The following is a 21,193-nucleotide window of genomic DNA, read 5'->3' as shown; positions in this document are numbered from 1 at the left end:
TTAGCTGGGGGTCTAAGTTTAATTTTTTGCAAGTGGCTATCCAATTGTGCCAACACCACTTGTTGAAGAGGCTTTCCCTGCTCCATTTAGGATTTCCTGCTCCTTTATCAAAAATTAGATGGTTGTATCTCTGGGGAACATTTTCTGAGTATTCAAGCCTATTCCACTGATCTGAGGACCTATCCTTATTCCAATACCATGCTGTTTTGATAACTGTTGCTTTGTAGTACAGTTTAAAGTTGGGAAAAGTAATTCCTCCCATATTCTTTTTCCCAATGATTGCTTTAGCTATTCGAGGGTGTTTATTGTTCCAAATGAATTTCAAAAGTGTCTGATCCACTTCTTTGAAGAATGTCATGGGTATCTTTAGAGGGATGGCATTAAATCTGTATAATGCCTTGGGGAGTATTGACATTTTGATGATGTTAATCCTGCCAATCCATGAGCAGGGTATGTGTTTCCATTTCCGTGTGTCCTCTCTTATTTCTTGGAGCAGAGTTTTATAGTTTTCTTTGTATAGGTCCTTCACATATTTAGTCAAGTTGATTCCAAGATATTTGAGTTTGTGTGGTACTATTGTGAATGGGGTTGTTTTCTTAATGTCCATTTCATCCTTATTACTATTGGTATATAGAAAGGCCATTGATTTTTGTGTGTTAATTTTGTAGCCTGCCACCTTGCTATATGAGTCTATTGTTTCTAGAAGCTTTTTGATAGAGTCTTTAGGGCTTTCTAAGTAGAGTATCATGTCATCTGCAAACAGTGAGAGCTTGACTTCTTCCTTTCCTATCTGGATTCCCTTGATATCCTTTTCTTGCCTAATCGCTATAGCAAGTACTTCCAGTGCTATGTTGAATAGGAGTGGTGAGAGAGGACAGCCTTGTCTTGTGCCAGAATTTAGAGGGAAGGCTTTCAGTTTTTCTCCATTGAGGATAATATTTGCCACTGGCTTGTGGTAGATGGCCTTCAATATATAGAGAAAGGTTCCCTCCATTCCCATCTTGCTGAGAGTTTTGATCAAGAATGGGTGTTGGACCTTATCAAATGCTTTCTCTGCATCTATTGATATGATCATGTGGTTTTTATTTTTCTTGTTATTGATGTTGTGTATTATGTTGATAGATTTACGGATGTTAAACCAGCCTTGCATTCCTGGGATGAAACCTACTTGATCGTAGTGGATGATCTTCTTAACGAGGCATTGAATCCTATTTGCCAGGATTTTGTTGAGGATCTTTGCATCTGCATTCATCAGTGATATTGGTCTGTAATTTTCTTTTTTGGTAGCGTCTCTGTCTGGTTTAGGTATCAAGGTGATGTTGGCTTCATAAAAGCTATTTGGAAGTGTTTCTGTTTGTTCAATTTCATGAAAGAGTCTTGCCAAGATTGGCAGTAGTTCCTCTTGGAAAGTTTGATAGAATTCATTAGTGAATCCATCTGGACCTGGGCTTTTGTTTTTCAGCAGACATTTGATTACTGTTTTAATTTCATCAATGGTGATGGGGGTGTTTAGATATGCTACATCCTCTTCCTTCAACCGTGGAAGATTATAAGAGTCCAAGAATTTATCCATTTCTTCCAGGTTCTCATTTTTAGTGGCGTAGAGTTTTTCAAAGTAGTTTCTGATTACCCTTTGAATCTCTGTCATATCAGTAGTGATCTCTCCTTTTTCATTCCTGATACGAGTTATCAAGTTTCTCTCTCTCTCTTTCTTTGTTAGGTTTGCCAGTGGTCTATCAATCTTGTTTATTTTTTCAAAGAACCAACTTCTGCTTTCGTTGATCTTTCGAATTGTTTTTTGAGTTTCCACTTCGTTGATTTCTGCTCTCAGCTTTGTTATTTCCTTCTGTCTTCCTATTCTTGGGTCCTTTTGTTGAGCATTTTCTAGTTCTATTAGCTGTGTCATTAAGCTACTCAGGTAAGCTCCTTCTTCCTTCCTGATGTGTGCTTGCAAAGCTATAAATTTTCCTCTCAGTACTGCTTTTGCTGTGTCCCATAAGTTCTGATAGTTTGTGTCTTTATTGTCATTTGTTTCCAGGAACCTTTTTATTTCCTCCTTGATTTCATCTCGGACCCACTGGTTATTGAGCATGAGGCTGTTTAACTTCCAGGTGTTAAAGTATTTCTTCTGAGTCCCTTTGGAGTTCACAAATAATTTCAGAGCCTTGTGGTCAGCGAAGGTAGTCTGCAAAATTTCTATCCTCTTGATCTTATGGAGGTATGTTTTATGTGCCAGCATGTAGTCTATCCTGGAGAATGTCCCATGTACATTGGAGAAGAATGTGTATCCAGGTTTCTGGGGATGGAGTGTCCTATATATATCCACTAGGCCTCTTTCTTCCATTTCTCTCCTCAGGTCTAGTATATTCTTGTTGGGTTTCAGTCTGGTTGACCTGTCCAGTGTTGACAAAGCCGTGTTAAGGTCCCCCACAATTATTGTGTTGTTGTTGATATTATTTTTCAGATTTGTCAACAGTTGTATTAAATATTTTGCTGGCCCCTCATTCGGTGCATATATGTTTAGGAGAGTGAATTCTTCCTGCTCTACGTACCCCTTGATTAATATAAAATGTCCGTCTTTGTCCCTTACAACCTTCCTGAGTATAAAGTTTGCATTATCTGATATTAGTATGGCCACTCCAGCTTTTTTATGGGTGTTGTTTGCTTGGATAACTTTTCTCCAGCCTTTTATTTTGAGTCTATGTTTGTTCTGACTATTCAGGTGCGTTTCTTGTAGGCAGCAGAAGGTTGGATTGAGTTTTTTGATCCATTTAGCCACTCTGTGTCTCTTAACTGGTGCAGTTAGTCCATTGACGCTGAGAGAAAGAATTGTCCTGGGATTTAACGCCATCTTTATTTCAAAATTTGGTGTGTCTTTTGGGTAGTCTTGTCTTAGATTAGGTCTTTCAGTTTTTCTCTTAAGACTGGTTTTGTGTCTGTGAAGTTTCTGAGCTGTTTTTTGTCTGTGAAACCATGTATTCTTCCATCAAACCGGAAAGTGAGTTTTGCTGGGTATAGTATTCTGGGTGAAGCATTCATTTCATTCAGTCTTGTCACAATATCCCACCACTGCTTTCTGGCATTGAGTGTTTCTGGTGACAGGTCTGCTGTAAATCTCAGGGAAGCTTGCTTGAACATGATTTCCCCTTTTGATCTTGCTGTTTTCAGAATTCTGTCTCTATCTGTGGGATTTGTCATTGTGACTAGGATGTGTCTTGGGGTGTTTTTTCTGGGGTCTCTTTTGGTTGGTACTCTTCGGGCATGCAGGATTTGATCACATATATTCTTTAGCTCTGGAAGTTTCTCTTTAATGATGTTCTTGACCATTGATTCTTCCTGGAAATTTTCTTCCTGGGTCTCTGGGACTCCAATGATTCTTAAGTTGTTTCTGTTGATCTTATCATAGACTTCTATTTTCGTCTGTTCCCATTCTTTGACTAATTTTTCCATTGTCTGCTCATTTGCTTTAAGTTTTTTGTCCAATCTCTCCTGCTGTATGGAATTGTTATGTATCTCATCTTCCACAGCACCAAGTCTATTCTCAGCTTCTGATACCCTGTCCCAGAGCTTATCCATTTTGTCATTCACTTCGTTTACTGACTTTTTCAGTCCTGTTAGTTGACATGTTATTTCAGTTTGGAGTTTTGTCATTTCTGCCTTCATATTTTCTTGGTTCTTATTAGTGTTCTGTTCAACTCGATCCATGGTTTCTTGGAGTCTGTTGAGCACCTTCCATATTGCTAGTCTAAAGTCCTTATCTGAGAGGTTGATTAGTTGTTCAGACATTATCTGGTCCTCAGAATTGTCATCTTCATTCTCTATGTCTGATGCTGGCCTGCGTTGTTTCCCCATTGTCACACTTGTATTGTGGGTTTTTCTACGTGTTGTAGTGGTATTCATTGTCTATATGATGTAGGCAGCACACTCCTCTGGCTCCTCCCTTTCTGGATGGGCTGACTTGCCTCTAAGGGAGGGGAGTCCTCCGTGGATGAAGCCTCACACTGGGACAAATCTTAGGCCCGAGCATGCAACAGAGAAGACAGTCCAGAGAGAAATGTTTGCTTCTGTGATATAGCGCCGTTCTTAGTGTGATTTTTCCTTCTTGTTGCAATGGAGTTCTTTCCTTAGAAAGAGTGCACGGCCGCGTAGCGAAGCGGAGCGGTCGTGCTCCTCTGAGCCTCTTTTTGCCCCACTCGCAAGAGTTTCACGCAAGAGGACAGTAGACAGACATAGACAGGTCACACTCACAGTCTTTCACAGCTGAGCCCCACTGGGCCGGTGTACTTTCGCGGATTTTCCCCGCCTGGTGTCACACACAGGGAGCCAGCTTTTGCAAAGGTTAGCCGGTTTTTATGCTCTGAAGTCCCTCCCTGAAAATGGCGTCTGGGCGAGCGAGGTTTCTGGAGGCTCTTTTTGCCCCACTCGCAAGAGTTTCACGCAAGAGGACAGTAGGCAGACATAGACAGGTCACACTCACAGTCTTTCACAGCTGAGCCCCACTGGGCCGGTGTACTTTTGCGGATTTTCCCCGCCTGGTGTCACACACAGGGAGCCAGCTTTTGCAAAGGTTAGCCGGTTTTTATGCTCTGAAGTCCCTCCCTGAAAATGGCGTCTGGGCGAGCGAGGTTTCTGGAGGCTCTTTTTGCCCCACTCGCAAGAGTTTCATGCAAGAGGACAGTAGGCAGACATAGACAGGTCACACTCACAGTCTTTCACAGCTGAGCCCCACTGGGCCGGTGTACTTTTGCGGATTTTCCCCGCCTGGTGTCACACACAGGGAGCCAGCTTTTGCAAAGGTTAGCCGGTTTTTATGCTCTGAAGTCCCTCCCTGAAAATGGCGTCTGGGCGAGCGAGGTTTCTGGAGGCTCTTTTTGCCCCACTCGCAAGAGTTTCACGCAAGAGGACAGTAGGCAGACATAGACAGGTCACACTCACAGTCTTTCACAGCTGAGCCCCACTGGGCCGGTGTACTTTTGCGGATTTTCCCCGCCTGGTGTCACACACAGGGAGCCAGCTTTTGCAAAGGTTAGCCGGTTTTTATGCTCTGAAGTCCCTCCCTGAAAATGGCGTCTGGGCGAGCGAGGTTTCTGGAGGCTCTTTTTGCCCCACTCGCAAGAGTTTCACGCAAGAGGACAGTAGGCAGACATAGACAGGTCACACTCACAGTCTTTCACAGCTGAGCCCCACTGGGCCGGTGTACTTTTGCGGATTTTCCCCGCCTGGTGTCACACACAGGGAGCCAGCTTTTGCAAAGGTTAGCCGGTTTTTATGCTCTGAAGTCCCTCCCTGAAAATGGCGTCTGGGCGAGCGAGGTTTCTGGAGGCTCTTTTTGCCCCACTCGCAAGAGTTTCACGCAAGAGGACAGTAGGCAGACATAGACAGGTCACACTCACAGTCTTTCACAGCTGAGCCCCACTGGGCCGGTGTACTTTTGCGGATTTTCCCCGCCTGGTGTCACACACAGGGAGCCAGCTTTTGCAAAGGTTAGCCGGTTTTTATGCTCTGAAGTACCTCCCTGAAAATGGCGTCTGGGCGAGCGAGGTTTCTGGAGGCTCTTTTTGCCCCACTCGCAAGAGTTTCACGCAAGAGGACAGTAGGCAGACATAGACAGGTCACACTCACAGTCTTTCACAGCTGAGCCCCACTGGGCCGGTGTACTTTTGCGGATTTTCCCCGCCTGGTGTCACACACAGGGAGCCAGCTTTTGCAAAGGTTAGCCGGTTTTTATGCTCTGAAGTCCCTCCCTGAAAATGGCGTCTGGGCGAGCGAGGTTTCTGGAGGCTCTTTTTGCCCCACTCGCAAGAGTTTCACGCAAGAGGACAGTAGGCAGACATAGACAGGTCACACTCACAGTCTTTCACAGCTGAGCCCCACTGGGCCGGTGTACTTTTGCGGATTTTCCCCGCCTGGTGTCACACACAGGGAGCCAGCTTTTGCAAAGGTTAGCCGGTTTTTATGCTCTGAAGTCCCTCCCTGAAAATGGCGTCTGGGCGAGCGAGGTTTCTGGAGGCTCTTTTTGCCCCACTCGCAAGAGTTTCACGCAAGAGGACAGTAGGCAGACATAGACAGGTCACACTCACAGTCTTTCACAGCTGAGCCCCACTGGGCCGGTGTACTTTTGCGGATTTTCCCCGCCTGGTGTCACACACAGGGAGCCAGCTTTTGCAAAGGTTAGCCGGTTTTTATGCTCTGAAGTCCCTCCCTGAAAATGGCGTCTGGGCGAGCGAGGTTTCTGGAGGCTCTTTTTGCCCCACTCGCAAGAGTTTCACGCAAGAGGACAGTAGGCAGACATAGACAGGTCACACTCACAGTCTTTCACAGCTGAGCCCCACTGGGCCGGTGTACTTTTGCGGATTTTCCCCGCCTGGTGTCACACACAGGGAGCCAGCTTTTGCAAAGGTTAGCCGGTTTTTATGCTCTGAAGTCCCTCCCTGAAAATGGCGTCTGGGCGAGCGAGGTTTCTGGAGGCTCTTTTTGCCCCACTCGCAAGAGTTTCACGCAAGAGGACAGTAGGCAGACATAGACAGGTCACACTCACAGTCTTTCACAGCTGAGCCCCACTGGGCCGGTGTACTTTTGCGGATTTTCCCCGCCTGGTGTCACACACAGGGAGCCAGCTTTTGCAAAGGTTAGCCGGTTTTTATGCTCTGAAGTCCCTCCCTGAAAATGGCGTCTGGGCGAGCGAGGTTTCTGGAGGCTCTTTTTGCCCCACTCGCAAGAGTTTCACGCAAGAGGACAGTAGGCAGACATAGACAGGTCACACTCACAGTCTTTCACAGCTGAGCCCCACTGGGCCGGTGTACTTTTGCGGATTTTCCCCGCCTGGTGTCACACACAGGGAGCCAGCTTTTGCAAAGGTTAGCCGGTTTTTATGCTCTGAAGTCCCTCCCTGAAAATGGCGTCTGGGCGAGCGAGGTTTCTGGAGGCTCTTTTTGCCCCACTCGCAAGAGTTTCACGCAAGAGGACAGTAGGCAGACATAGACAGGTCACACTCACAGTCTTTCACAGCTGAGCCCCACTGGGCCGGTGTACTTTTGCGGATTTTCCCCGCCTGGTGTCACACACAGGGAGCCAGCTTTTGCAAAGGTTAGCCGGTTTTTATGCTCTGAAGTCCCTCCCTGAAAATGGCGTCTGGGCGAGCGAGGTTTCTGGAGGCTCTTTTTGCCCCACTCGCAAGAGTTTCACGCAAGAGGACAGTAGGCAGACATAGACAGGTCACACTCACAGTCTTTCACAGCTGAGCCCCACTGGGCCGGTGTACTTTTGCGGATTTTCCCCGCCTGGTGTCACACACAGGGAGCCAGCTTTTGCAAAGGTTAGCCGGTTTTTATGCTCTGAAGTCCCTCCCTGAAAATGGCGTCTGGGCGAGCGAGGTTTCTGGAGGCTCTTTTTGCCCCACTCGCAAGAGTTTCACGCAAGAGGACAGTAGGCAGACATAGACAGGTCACACTCACAGTCTTTCACAGCTGAGCCCCACTGGGCCGGTGTACTTTTGCGGATTTTCCCCGCCTGGTGTCACACACAGGGAGCCAGCTTTTGCAAAGGTTAGCCGGTTTTTATGCTCTGAAGTCCCTCCCTGAAAATGGCGTCTGGGCGAGCGAGGTTTCTGGAGGCTCTTTTTGCCCCACTCGCAAGAGTTTCACGCAAGAGGACAGTAGGCAGACATAGACAGGTCACACTCACAGTCTTTCACAGCTGAGCCCCACTGGGCCGGTGTACTTTTGCGGATTTTCCCCGCCTGGTGTCACACACAGGGAGCCAGCTTTTGCAAAGGTTAGCCGGTTTTTATGCTCTGAAGTCCCTCCCTGAAAATGGCGTCTGGGCGAGCGAGGTTTCTGGAGGCTCTTTTTGCCCCACTCGCAAGAGTTTCACGCAAGAGGACAGTAGGCAGACATAGACAGGTCACACTCACAGTCTTTCACAGCTGAGCCCCACTGGGCCGGTGTACTTTTGCGGATTTTCCCCGCCTGGTGTCACACACAGGGAGCCAGCTTTTGCAAAGGTTAGCCGGTTTTTATGCTCTGAAGTCCCTCCCTGAAAATGGCGTCTGGGCGAGCGAGGTTTCTGGAGGCTCTTTTTGCCCCACTCGCAAGAGTTTCACGCAAGAGGACAGTAGGCAGACATAGACAGGTCACACTCACAGTCTTTCACAGCTGAGCCCCACTGGGCCGGTGTACTTTTGCGGATTTTCCCCGCCTGGTGTCACACACAGGGAGCCAGCTTTTGCAAAGGTTAGCCGGTTTTTATGCTCTGAAGTCCCTCCCTGAAAATGGCGTCTGGGCGAGCGAGGTTTCTGGAGGCTCTTTTTGCCCCACTCGCAAGAGTTTCACGCAAGAGGACAGTAGGCAGACATAGACAGGTCACACTCACAGTCTTTCACAGCTGAGCCCCACTGGGCCGGTGTACTTTTGCGGATTTTCCCCGCCTGGTGTCACACACAGGGAGCCAGCTTTTGCAAAGGTTAGCCGGTTTTTATGCTCTGAAGTCCCTCCCTGAAAATGGCGTCTGGGCGAGCGAGGTTTCTGGAGGCTCTTTTTGCCCCACTCGCAAGAGTTTCACGCAAGAGGACAGTAGGCAGACATAGACAGGTCACACTCACAGTCTTTCACAGCTGAGCCCCACTGGGCCGGTGTACTTTTGCGGATTTTCCCCGCCTGGTGTCACACACAGGGAGCCAGCTTTTGCAAAGGTTAGCCGGTTTTTATGCTCTGAAGTCCCTCCCTGAAAATGGCGTCTGGGCGAGCGAGGTTTCTGGAGGCTCTTTTTGCCCCACTCGCAAGAGTTTCACGCAAGAGGACATTAGGCAGACATAGACAGGTCACACTCACAGTCTTTCACAGCTGAGCCCCACTGGGCCGGTGTACTTTTGCGGATTTTCCCCGCCTGGTGTCACACACAGGGAGCCAGCTTTTGCAAAGGTTAGCCGGTTTTTATGCTCTGAAGTCCCTCCCTGAAAATGGCGTCTGGGCGAGCGAGGTTTCTGGAGGCTCTTTTTGCCCCACTCGCAAGAGTTTCATGCAAGAGGACAGTAGGCAGACATAGACAGGTCACACTCACAGTCTTTCACAGCTGAGCCCCACTGGGCCGGTGTACTTTTGCGGATTTTCCCCGCCTGGTGTCACACACAGGGAGCCAGCTGTTGCAAAGGTTAGCCGGTTTTTATGCTCTGAAGTCCCTCCCTGAAAATGGCGTCTGGGCGAGCGAGGTTTCTGGAGGCTCTTTTTGCCCCACTCGCAAGAGTTTCACGCAAGAGGACAGTAGGCAGACATAGACAGGTCACACTCACAGTCTTTCACAGCTGAGCCCCACTGGGCCGGTGTACTTTTGCGGATTTTCCCCGCCTGGTGTCACACACAGGGAGCCAGCTTTTGCAAAGGTTAGCCGGTTTTTATGCTCTGAAGTCCCTCCCTGAAAATGGCGTCTGGGCGAGCGAGGTTTCTGGAGGCTCTTTTTGCCCCACTCGCAAGAGTTTCACGCAAGAGGACAGTAGGCAGACATAGACAGGTCACACTCACAGTCTTTCACAGCTGAGCCCCACTGGGCCGGTGTACTTTTGCGGATTTTCCCCGCCTGGTGTCACACACAGGGAGCCAGCTTTTGCAAAGGTTAGCCGGTTTTTATGCTCTGAAGTCCCTCCCTGAAAATGGCGTCTGGGCGAGCGAGGTTTCTGGAGGCTCTTTTTGCCCCACTCGCAAGAGTTTCACGCAAGAGGACAGTAGGCAGACATAGACAGGTCACACTCACAGTCTTTCACAGCTGAGCCCCACTGGGCCGGTGTACTTTTGCGGATTTTCCCCGCCTGGTGTCACACACAGGGAGCCAGCTTTTGCAAAGGTTAGCCGGTTTTTATGCTCTGAAGTCCCTCCCTGAAAATGGCGTCTGGGCGAGCGAGGTTTCTGGAGGCTCTTTTTGCCCCACTCGCAAGAGTTTCACGCAAGAGGACAGTAGGCAGACATAGACAGGTCACACTCACAGTCTTTCACAGCTGAGCCCCACTGGGCCGGTGTACTTTTGCGGATTTTCCCCGCCTGGTGTCACACACAGGGAGCCAGCTTTTGCAAAGGTTAGCCGGTTTTTATGCTCTGAAGTCCCTCCCTCCACAAAGTTGTTCTTAATTGAGTTTCAGTCTTTTATTTAAAAGTTAAGCACCATTATTACAAAATTGTTCATTGTTGGGCTTCAGTTATAGAATGTACTCCACTGTTGTCTCTCAACCATCTCCCCACCCTTGCCTGTCTCTAGGGCTCTCTTGCTCTCTCTCTCTCTCTCTCTCTCTCTCTCTCTCTCTCTCTCTCTCTCTCTTTCTCTCTCACTCTCTCACTCTTTCTGTTTCCTTTTAGTCACTGTGGTTTACACTATTTTTCATGGAGATGGTTCTCATTTTTAAAAACATGTGCTATTAACTTTACCATCCTAATCACTTAGTAGGAAGTCCCATGCAACTGTGTTAGGTTCATTTGCAATGTGGCATAACCTACCTTCAGGCCATTTGCATCTTGCAAATAGACACTCTATACCTCATAGATAAAACCCAAGGTCTGCTCCTTCCCAACAAACCCCTGATGCCCTAATGGCTACTTTCCTGTTTTCTGCCTGTGAATTGACTGTGTCAGGTCCCTGAGATGAGGGAAGTCACACCGTGTTTGCCCTCTGTGCTTGCTTTTTGTATCCCATGTGGGTTCTCATCATGTTTTCTGATTATACAGTGTATGATTTTGTCCTTCTTTTTTAGGCCCCATCTGAGTCCATTGTCTGTAGACAACAGGTTTGCTTTGCACCACTGTAAACATTCCTGTGTTGCTTCCTCGGTGGAGTTGGTGTGACTGATGGGGACATGAGATGGAGGGACAAATGTCTCCTTGAAACCCTGCTTTCAATTTTTTTTTTTTTGGCCACACCTAGTGGCGTTCGGGGCTTACTCCTGGCTCTGTACTCAGGAATCACTCCTGGCAGGCTCAGGGAACCATATGTGATGCCAGAGATAGAACTCAGGTTGGAGCCCAGGTTAGCCATGTACAAGACAAATGCCCTACCTGCTGTGCTATTGCTCAGACCTCGCTTTCAATTCTTAAACTTTACACTCAGCACTGAAACTGCTAACCACCTCTGAATATTTTATTCTATTTTTTAAAATTTACTATTTTTATACTACTTGAGATAACTTATAATACTGTTAATGTTCATCTCTTGCATGCAGTCTTCCATTCTACCATCTCCCACCACCACCAGAGGGTCCTATTCCCACCATCAATGTCCCAAAGGTACCTCCAATCTATCTCAACCCCCTCCCCAAGTTCCTGTAAATTCAGTTCTAGGGACCAGTCTCCAATTCTGTTGCCTATATCCATTATGTTCTCCTTTATTGAGTAGCTTTCTTCTATCAGAGCTTTCTCTTCTCACAGTTTCCTATCTATCACTGCTCATTCTAAAGGAGTTCTTAGGAGGCCCCATTTCAAAATTATTTTCAGTGGGCTAGAGAAATAGCATGGAGGTAGGGTGTTTGCCTTGCCTTGCAGAAGGATGATGGTTCGAATCCTGGCATCCCAGATGGTCCCCCGAGCCTGCCAGGAGCTATTTTTGAGCACAAAGACAGGAATAACCCCTGAGTGCTGCCGGGTGTGACCCAAAAACCAAATAATAATAATAATAATAATAATAATAATAATAATAATAAATAAAACCACACACAAAATCAAAATTATTTTCAGGAATATTTTCTAGACCCAGAGAAGAAAGGCTTCTAACACATCCTAACACCCTATCTCTATTAGGCAGGCAGGTAGCCTGACCTCCTCTTCTCTACCCCTCCACCCCATTTCCCTTCTCCCCCAACCGTCCTGTAAAAACTCCAAGAGATGATACTCTCAGCCTCATCACTATCAAGATGACCCTGGACCACTACTGCAGGTTCAGAGAAGACTGAACCCCCTATGGAGAGAATGAAAATAGGTCAGGAAAGGAATATAAAAGACCCTTAACTACCCAGGCAATCACCCTAATCAAAGAGCTCTTCTCAAGGTAGCAAGCCCCATGTGGAGCAGCTTGGGAGAAACCCTATAAAAGCCAATTTAGAGCAAAGAAAGGCACATGGATTGCCTGGGTACATGGTGCCTGAGCACAGTCAACTGCATCTCCCCTTCATGTTTTCACTCTTGGATGTGTACTAGGGCTCTCCCCATCTTTAGAGCAGCCTGTTCTCTCTTGAGATATTACTCCCTCTCTCTCTCTCCCTCTCTTCTCCTTCCTCAGAATTTCTAAATGTTTCTGATTATATAATGATGAAAATTTGAGTGAACCATAATAGAGAACTTAGTCATTTGAAAACTCACTATTTGGTCACTGGTGCTGGTAGTGCCTGGGATCAACCCAGGATATTTGACCTTCTACTCGAACCTCATATCTGGCCACTAAATGTGAATTTTCTAGCAACATTTTCATAACTGTGTTTGTTCCTGAAGAAACTTAATTGACAAATGAACCATTCTGTAGAAACCACATAAGCCACCCTAAATCCTTGGCAACTTGCTTCATGATCCTAATTTTTTATGCTCACATTTTATATAAATAGGTATGAAGTGGATCATTTGTGATTCATCAAAACAGAGATTATAGCATATCCTCTGCCCTGCAGTTAGTTTTTCTCACTTAACCATATATTACACACACACACACACACACACACACACACACACACACTTTTATTTTTAAAAGAAGGGGCTAGTTCCTTGTTTTTATATTGTCTTTTGTGGTTTGGGAGTTGGCCAATGGAAACAATAGTTCTACTCATATCATTCTGCATAATACCAGAAGATTTTTCCTAAGTATAGGCTCCCACTATAGGGACTGCTTTCTATTGATTTCATTTTTTATTATCCATTTAACCATTTAATAACTATTTATTTTTTAAACGAATGTACAATTTATTGAGGAATACATAGATCTTAAGTGTATAGGTCAGTGAGTTTTGATCAATATATAATGCATAGTAATGTATTGGACACTCACATTAGCAAATGTATTCATGGATGTCACAAACATGATATAAAAATTGTCAACATTCTAGAATGTGCTTTGGTATCTTCTTTTGGGCAATTTCTACTGAGCTGTAGGGAGAGTTCCAGTTTCTTTTACTAATTATAAATTTTTTTTACTCTTAAACTTCTGAGCAATTGAATCCTATGTTCTGTTACTTTTTGTGCTTGAGTTCTTTTGTTCAGCATAATGGTTTTGAAATTCACCCATGTTTTTGTTTTGTAACCATTTTTGCTTTTAGCTTTTCCATTTTGCAGATCAATATTTTATTGTGTAAAAATTACTACAACTTATTTCATCTATTCTTCCATTGTTGGGCATTTATTTATTTCCAATTTAGGGAATATAAGAAACAAAACTCCTGAAAACATTGTTGTAGATTTGGTTTCAGTTTCGTCTGGGTTTCTTTTTCTTTCTTTTATAGAAACCACATTTTGAGTAACTCAGAATGAGATTGTTGTAGCATGTGTAACATGACTGCTAAATGGTTTTCAGTGTTTAGACCATAATTATTTTCAATTAAAATGTGTAAACTTTTATTTTGTTTATTTTGTTTTTGTTTTTGGGTCACACCTGTTTGAATTCAGGGATTTCTCCTGTCTCTGCACTCAGGGATTACTCCCTGAGCATGCTTGGGTGACTATATGGGGTTCTGGGAATCAAACCTGGTCATCCTCATGCAAGGCAAACATTTTATGCACCCCTAGACATTTGTTTTTACTCAAGGTATTTCTTTTCATTTCTATTATGACCATCACAAACAATACACATTTTTCTCTCTTAATTTCTTATTAACCTGATAATGACTAAATTCCCTTTTTTGTAAGTCTCTGAATATTCTAGAATGTAGCCAGGCAGAGAACACATGGCAGGGCTGATGGTGGAGTTTGAGTGCACCAAGTTTAGCAGGATGAAGGATGGGTTTCTTTCATATGGGATGGGGTGGCTGAGCAGGTTTATTTCCGTACAGGTGAAAGAGATTAAAGAGTGGACCAGAAAGATAGGTTAGGTGTGTGCCTTGCATGCAGCTGACCCTGGTTCTACCTCTGGCACCTCATATGATGCCCTGAGTCCTGTCAGGAGTAAGCTTTAAGATTACCTTAAACTTACTGCTAGGTATGGCCTGAAAGCAAAAAAAGATTGAGAATAAGTTAAAATGAGTTTTTAGAAATTTTGAGCAGAGACAAAATTTGGAGAGGAATTGAAGGATGAGGGACAGGAAGGGCAAGAACTCAAAGGGCTCAAAGAGCTGAAAGGGCAAGAGCTCAAAGAACAAGAGCCTGGACTGGAATCATTTTGTACAGAGCTTAAGGCTACTGATCTTAGAGGGGCTCAGTATTATATAGTCCTTCTAATCTGCACAGTGATTAGACTTTCAGTTGTCTGGTTTAAAAGGAGTACCATTTACCCATCTGGAAAATATTGCCATCTAAAGGGCTCAACTCAAAAGCCCTAGAGGACTGAAGTGTCTATCTCTGTGACTGTCAGGTGCTGAGTGAAGAATAATGGTGCATTCACATAGGCCTGGTTCTCTCTGTCTGGATGCTTTGTAACAAGAAAGGATTCAGGTCGGAAGGGAAAACTTGGTGGAGGGCCAGTCAATTTACCTGGGGTAGGTAGAATCTGTAGGTAAGGCCTTGAGGATTAAAATGTTGCACTGTGTCTTGGTGAGAAAAGTGGGTCTGCTTTCTCTCTGGAGTGGGAGGGCTGTGGGTTCATGAGCACTGCAGAGACTGATGGATCATCTCTGGGAGCTGCTTTTGTGATACCATCAAACTGGGCTGTCTGTATTCAATCAGGGAGTTCTGTACTGGACATGCCACAGGACTAATACTGAATTGAGCCCAGTGTAGGACTATTACTAATTCTCTTTATGATGCCAAGAGAAAGCTAAGAGAAAAAACCATTTTTCATCTGTTCAGAAAAAAAATTGTTCAAATGGCCAGAGTAGGTTTTCTTTGAAGGTGGAGATAATATCAACAGAAGTTAGCATAAGAAGTAGGAGACAGGGGCTGGAGCGGTGGCACAAGCAGTAAGGCGTCTGCCTTGCCCATGCTAGCCTAGGACGGACCACTATTCGATCCCTCGGTGTCCCATATAGTCTCCCAACCAAGGAGCGATTTCTGAGCGCATAGTCAGGAGTGTAACTGGGTGTGGTCCAAAAAAACCCAAACAAACAAACAAGATAGAGATAGCTAAGGAGCTTGTATTGTACGTGCTGACCCAGGTTCAAAGATTCCCACATATAATCCCCTGAGCATTGCCAGGAGTGTCTCTGAGCATAGAATCAGGAATAAGATCTCAACACCGCTAGGTGTGGCACCAAAATTAAAAAATAGGAGATGATAGTGATTGATAGAAGAAAACTGCAAATACAAATACAAATACAAATAGATGATGATAGTGATTGATAGAAGAGAACTGCAAGTACAAATACAGATAGACTTTTGCGTGTGTGTGTGTGTGTGTGTGTCTGTGTCTGTGTGTCTGTGTCTGTGTCTGTGTGTCTGTGTGTGTGTAGGGTGGCTGCGAAGAGTGTAGGTATGAAGAGATAACAGTTTTCATGTGGCATCAAGGAAGGATAGAGTCGACATGAGATTGAATTGATAGACTATTGAGTCCATCAAGACATCTCCAGTTGTAATTTTTTTGTTTCAGGGACAAAATCTAATGCTTAGATCTAGACATCAGTGATTGATAGAATTCATAAAATAATGGATTCTTTTCAGTTTGGTTTAAGGACCTGGAATAAAATATGTTCTTAGAATTCTGGGTTTGGGACAAGATAAAGTTTTATTTTCCTGCTTCTCAAGAGGGTGAAGCATCACCCAAACACTCCCAATCACTGGGCCTAAAATAGCTCCTGAACACTACTAGGTGTTGCCCCCTCCTCAGAAAATAAAGGACTGCCTGATGGATTTTGTAAGTGTAAAATAAAATCAATATGAAATGGAGAGCTGACTTCAACAGTGTAAACAATGGAGCAAGTAAAAACAAACCCAACCCCACCAAACTTTGAATTATGGGTATCTCATTATTTTACTGCCCGACTCAAGGGAAACTTGAAAAATTTTCAAAAATTTTAAAGCAGCTCATTAAAAATTGGAGGCTTTCATTAAAAATCTCTGATTTCATTTAAAACTCTGAGGTTATTCACCAGCGATTATATCACTTTAAAATAAACAGAACTTTAGCTAGGCTTTATTGAAGCACATTGAAGCACTTTAAATTGAGCACATTGAAGATGTGAATAAGAGATCTCTTGAAGCACACCCTAGTTTCGGGCTGTTGTTCGTCCAGTGCAACCCATGCTGCTTAGAGACATGTAGGAGATGAAATTTCCGATGCCCTTAGAGTTGGGTTGGTCACGTGATTTCATGTGAATGCCATTTCCAAGAGGAAGAATGGCGAGAAGGTTTCACAAATAAAACTACAGGGCCATCCGTTAAACTTGAATGCCAATAAACAACTTGTATATTTTATTTTCATCAACATGCCTAAGCAGTATTTGCAGCTTACTTAAAAAGGCTCTATTGTTTATCTGCATTCAGAGGGAACTGCTGTCCTCCCTTTTCTCACACAGTTTGTGTCTAAGTGTTGGGTTGCAGTTAATTTGCTTTATTTTTTTTAAACTAAAAATATAATTTCCTTTTTAATTTAGTCATTGTGAAATCATAGTTACTTATGATTGAATTTCAGGCATACACATCAACACTGAAATGCTTTTTATGAGAGAAACTGATTTTTTTTTTTTCTGTTTTGTGTTTTTGGGCCACACCTGGTAATGCTCAGGAGTTACTCCTGGCTCTGCACTCAGAAGTCACTTCTGGCAGGCTCGGGGGACCGTATGAGATGCCAGGGATCAAACCTGGGTCTGTCCTAGGTCAGCCAAGTGCAAGGCAAATGCCTTACTACTGTGCCATCTCTCTGGTTCAAGAGAAACTGATTTCTAAGAATAAATCTTTGCACTGTGATTTACAGTATTGTGGCTGATAAGGCTGCATATATGATTCTTTAGCATCTTTCAGCACCACCTCTTCCTCCTGCTGAACACTTCCTTCTACCATAGATGTTGCCTTCCTCTGTGTCTTATCCTTCAGTCCCCTAAACCCCGCCCCCAGGGGTTTCCTTTCTCACATTTTATTTTTTTGTTTCCATTGTCTTTGGACATTAATTATTCTTTCATTATGTTTCTTTAAATCCCATATATAAGAGAGATCATTCTCTGTCAATCTCTCTCTCCCAACTAACTTCACTCAGTTTTCATTGAACATAGCAACTCCACTTAGAATATACCTCAAGACCCCTCTCCCTCCAAAATAAATTACATCCCTATGTTCCTTATAGCACTACCACTTTGCTCTCTATTTTTGTCTCTTAAACTTCTGTCTTGAGACCTTATGGGAACTGCTCCCTGGGTCCCGCTGGAAATGTGATTCAAAGAACTCTTTTCTGTTTTCTGATTTTTTAGTTAGGTTTTTGTTAGTTAGCTTTTTAAACACATCCAGCAGTGCTCAGAGCTTATTCCTGGTTCTGTCCTTAGGGCTCAGGGGACCAGATGGGGGGCTGGGGATCAAACCTGGGTTGGTGTATGCGAGACAAGCACCCTATTTACTGTACTATTGCTCTGGCTCTTTTTCTGATATAATGTATTATGTGGTTTAAAAAAAGAGAACCTGGAAGCTAAGGAATTAGCACAGGATTGGGGTAAGAACATGCCTTGCACACACAAAGCCACACTTCCACAGCCCTCTAGCATGACCAAGTATAGCTTGAACAATACAGGGATAGCCCCGGTACTCCCTAGCACCTGAGAGTGTGAGCAGCACCCTATCTCAGAACCTAGCATTGAGCCATCTGACCTCCTGGGCTGAGTGTCTGTGGCCATAGTACTCAGCCATAAACACTGATGAGTATGAGCTTCTCACCAACAACCTTTCCCCTAGCCATACCCCCCCAAAAAGATCTTGGGGTGGGGTCAGATGTATCAGAGGATTGAGGTGTAGGCTTTTCATGCAGGAGCTCCAGTTTGATTCCAGGCACTGCATGGTCATCCGAGTAGCACCAGGAGTGATGCCTGAGCACCAAGCTTGAGGTAATCCCTGAGCATTGCTGGAGATGATCCCCAAAGATTCAGTAATGAAATTTCTTTTTATTTTTGGGACACAGCCAGTGGTGTTTGGGGCTTCCTTCTCTCTCTGCACTTAGGGATAACTCCTGACCAAGCTTTGGATTATATGTGGTGACAGAGATCAAATTCAGTTTCAAGACAAACACCCTACCCACTGTATTATCTCTGGTGCTAATAAATTTTAAAAATAGAAAAAACATATTTGTTGCCTAATCCCACAGCATACCCTAACTTGTCCTGATTGACACACAGACAGAAAACTTCTCCTGCCACATCTCACTCTGTAGGGTTAGTGCTTGCTTCAGAATAACTTCTTATTTTTCTTATAAACATTTTTTTTTCTGTCTTACTCTCTCCTTGTAGGTGGACTTAGGTGAAGGCAAGATTTGCTTCTGTTGTGAAGAATTTCAACCAACCAAATGCACGGACAAAGAAAATGCCTTGAAACTCTTTCCAGTTCAGCCTTGTAGCGCTGTCCACCTCCTGCTTAAGGTGTGCCAGGAGGACCCTTCCTCCCTGCATCACGAAATGCAGCATAAAGACCTGGGAGAGGCAGGGATACCCACAATAGGCAACCCTTAACTCCTTTAACCAATTACATTGTGGGATAAAAAGCCAATACAAAGTGCTGTTTTTTAATAACCCTGAGACAAAACAGAATGGATTAAAATGGTACCGCCCTTGTGTTCAAGAAATATAAGACAATAAAAATTGGTGGGAGCAGGATTTGGGCCACACTTGGCACCACTTAGGGATCATTGCTGGTCCTTTTTGGGATTTAATCATGGTCATCCACAGGCAAGACAATTGCCTTACCTGTTATATTTTCTCTCTGGATCATTAAAAATACAAATTAAAAAATAATTAAAAATTGAATTAAAAATTAAAATAATTAAAAATTTATTTTTACTCTGTATCGAGATCCTTTTTTATTTATTTTATTTTATTTTTTGAAATCCTTTTATTTAAAATATTGTTAATGATAGTTTCATACATGCATCATTCCAGCATCTCTCAAAAGATAATTTTAAAGGATCCAAACATATACATCACAAGAAATAGTAATATATGCATGTCTAATTAATATTGTAATGTTAATTACATTTATCTGTGTCTGTAGATGCAGATGTACAAATATACACACATGCCACTTTTTAGCAATGCCATTTATACATTTCCTACCCATTTATTATTCTTTGGCCTAAGTGAGTCCTGTGGTCTATTGAGTGAATTTGTTCTGATGGAACTCAAAACATAAGAAAAATTAACCAAATTATCCCTATTATAATTAACAGCAATTATATTAGGTGTAAGAGATTAAAAGCAAATAATCCAAGGGTCAGAGAAATGGCTCAAAGGTATAGTACATGTGTTTTACATGCAGGAAGCCTGGGTTTTATCCTAGTGTTATTACATGGTCACCTGAGCGATCCCTGTACAATATACAGGAATAGTCCTCTCCACAACCTGAAGACAAATCTAAAAAACCTTTTCAAAGGAAATGGGATGAAAATCATGTGAAAGGCTCCGTAGCTCAGTGAGTGGCAAGAGCAGTTATTAGCTATCAGTTATTAGCTGAAGAATTAGCTTTGGACAGTGGTAGCTGATGGTTCACTTTCTGCCTTTGCTCCAAGTTTTTTTTTTCTTGTTTCCTTTTGTGGGAATGAGAAATGTCTAAGCAAAGGGAGAGCAACTGCCAACTCTGGTTATTGCAGGATGTAAAAATGATTGTCTTGCTCTGGCTTCTGGATTTTTTTTTCCATGTTTTTGTTTTGGAGCCACACCCGGCAGCCCTCAGAGGTTACTCCTGGAAGGCTTGGAGAATCATAAGGAATGCCAGGGATCCAACCTAGGTTGGCCTAACTGCAGTAGCTAATGCTTCAGTTTTTGACTTCTGGAGTTTTGATAGCTGAGTCACCTCTAAACTTTCTGTACCATGATTGAGCTTGGGGAAAGCCCCATTAAGGGGCCAGAACTACTGCCATAAACAGTTTTGGAATTGCCTGGGATTCTATTTTGAGATCTGGATTTAGAGGAGAGAAACCCTATTTACTTTCTCACCAACCTTTCCAGACTTTGTCCTTTGGGTGTTTGGGGTTACTGCCAATTGCTCTTGAAATAGAATCAGTGACCATCTATTTAGTGGCTGTTGTCCTGGAGGCTGTGGGAGGGTGGAGACTGAGAATTGCTGTTACTGGCAACACAGCTTTCACAGAAAAACACAAAACTTTTCAGGCAGCATTATGTTGCTTGCACAAAGAAATACTGTAATTTGGGGGGCAGGAAGCTTCTAAGATAAATTCTTTAAATCAAGAAGTACATATGGTTGCCCGATAGTAGCGATGATAAACAACATTTATTTGGATTTAGTATGAGCTAGACTTTATAATTTTTTTACATATTGATGTTGCTGTGTACCACTTGTGGTTCACACTTGGCCTGAGCTTAACACAAATCTCAGCTGGAGTGTAGTGAAATTTTCCCATGAAAATGATGGTGCAGATAGGTATTGTTATTCTAAAAGATTGATAGGTTGTACCGTGTTCAATTGCTTTGAAATGCTTAATGACATCATTGTTTCTTTGCCCCAGAAAGTTCTTTTTGCACTGTGTGCCTTGAATGCCCTGACCACCACGGTCTGCTTGGTGGCCGCTGCCCTTCGCTACCTCCAGATTTTTGCAGCCAGGAGATCCTGCATCGTAAGTTCATGAGCAGTGACCCCCCCTCTGTAATGTCTGCTGAGTCAGCTGCTCCTGCCCTTTTCCTTGAATCCATTGCTTTTCTCCTCAAGCCTGTGAGGTGGCCATTGGGAACTAACCAAGTAACTGTCCTCTTAGGATGAATCCCAGATTTCTGCTGAAGAAGCAGAAGAACATGGACATCTACCAGACCCTGATGACTTTGTGCCACCAGCACCCCCACCTTCCTACTTCGCCACCTTCTACTCCTGTACTCCCCGGATGAACCGAAGGTATTCTCCTCCTGTCTCTGTGGTGCACTCAGTTTGGTGTCTCTAGAACTGACAGCCTG

The 21,193-nt window shown here is 44.1% G+C and overlaps 1 protein-coding gene across 1 annotated transcript in view; it reads left to right on the top strand.

Moving 5' to 3' along the window:
* The window catches only part of ENTREP1 (endosomal transmembrane epsin interactor 1), a 99,384-nt gene that overhangs the window by 55,767 nt on the left and 22,424 nt on the right, over window positions 1-21,193 (top strand). The window contains 3 exon segments of the mRNA XM_049770944.1: window positions 18,527-18,655; window positions 20,755-20,862; window positions 21,001-21,134. Coding sequence (XP_049626901.1) covers window positions 18,527-18,655; window positions 20,755-20,862; window positions 21,001-21,134 — 371 coding nt within the window.

Source organism: Suncus etruscus, chromosome 3 (assembly GCF_024139225.1).
Source record: "Suncus etruscus isolate mSunEtr1 chromosome 3, mSunEtr1.pri.cur, whole genome shotgun sequence".
NCBI lineage: Eukaryota > Metazoa > Chordata > Mammalia > Eulipotyphla > Soricidae > Suncus > Suncus etruscus.
Note: the sequence above shows the minus strand (reverse complement) of the source record. Positions and strands in the feature narration are given on the sequence as shown.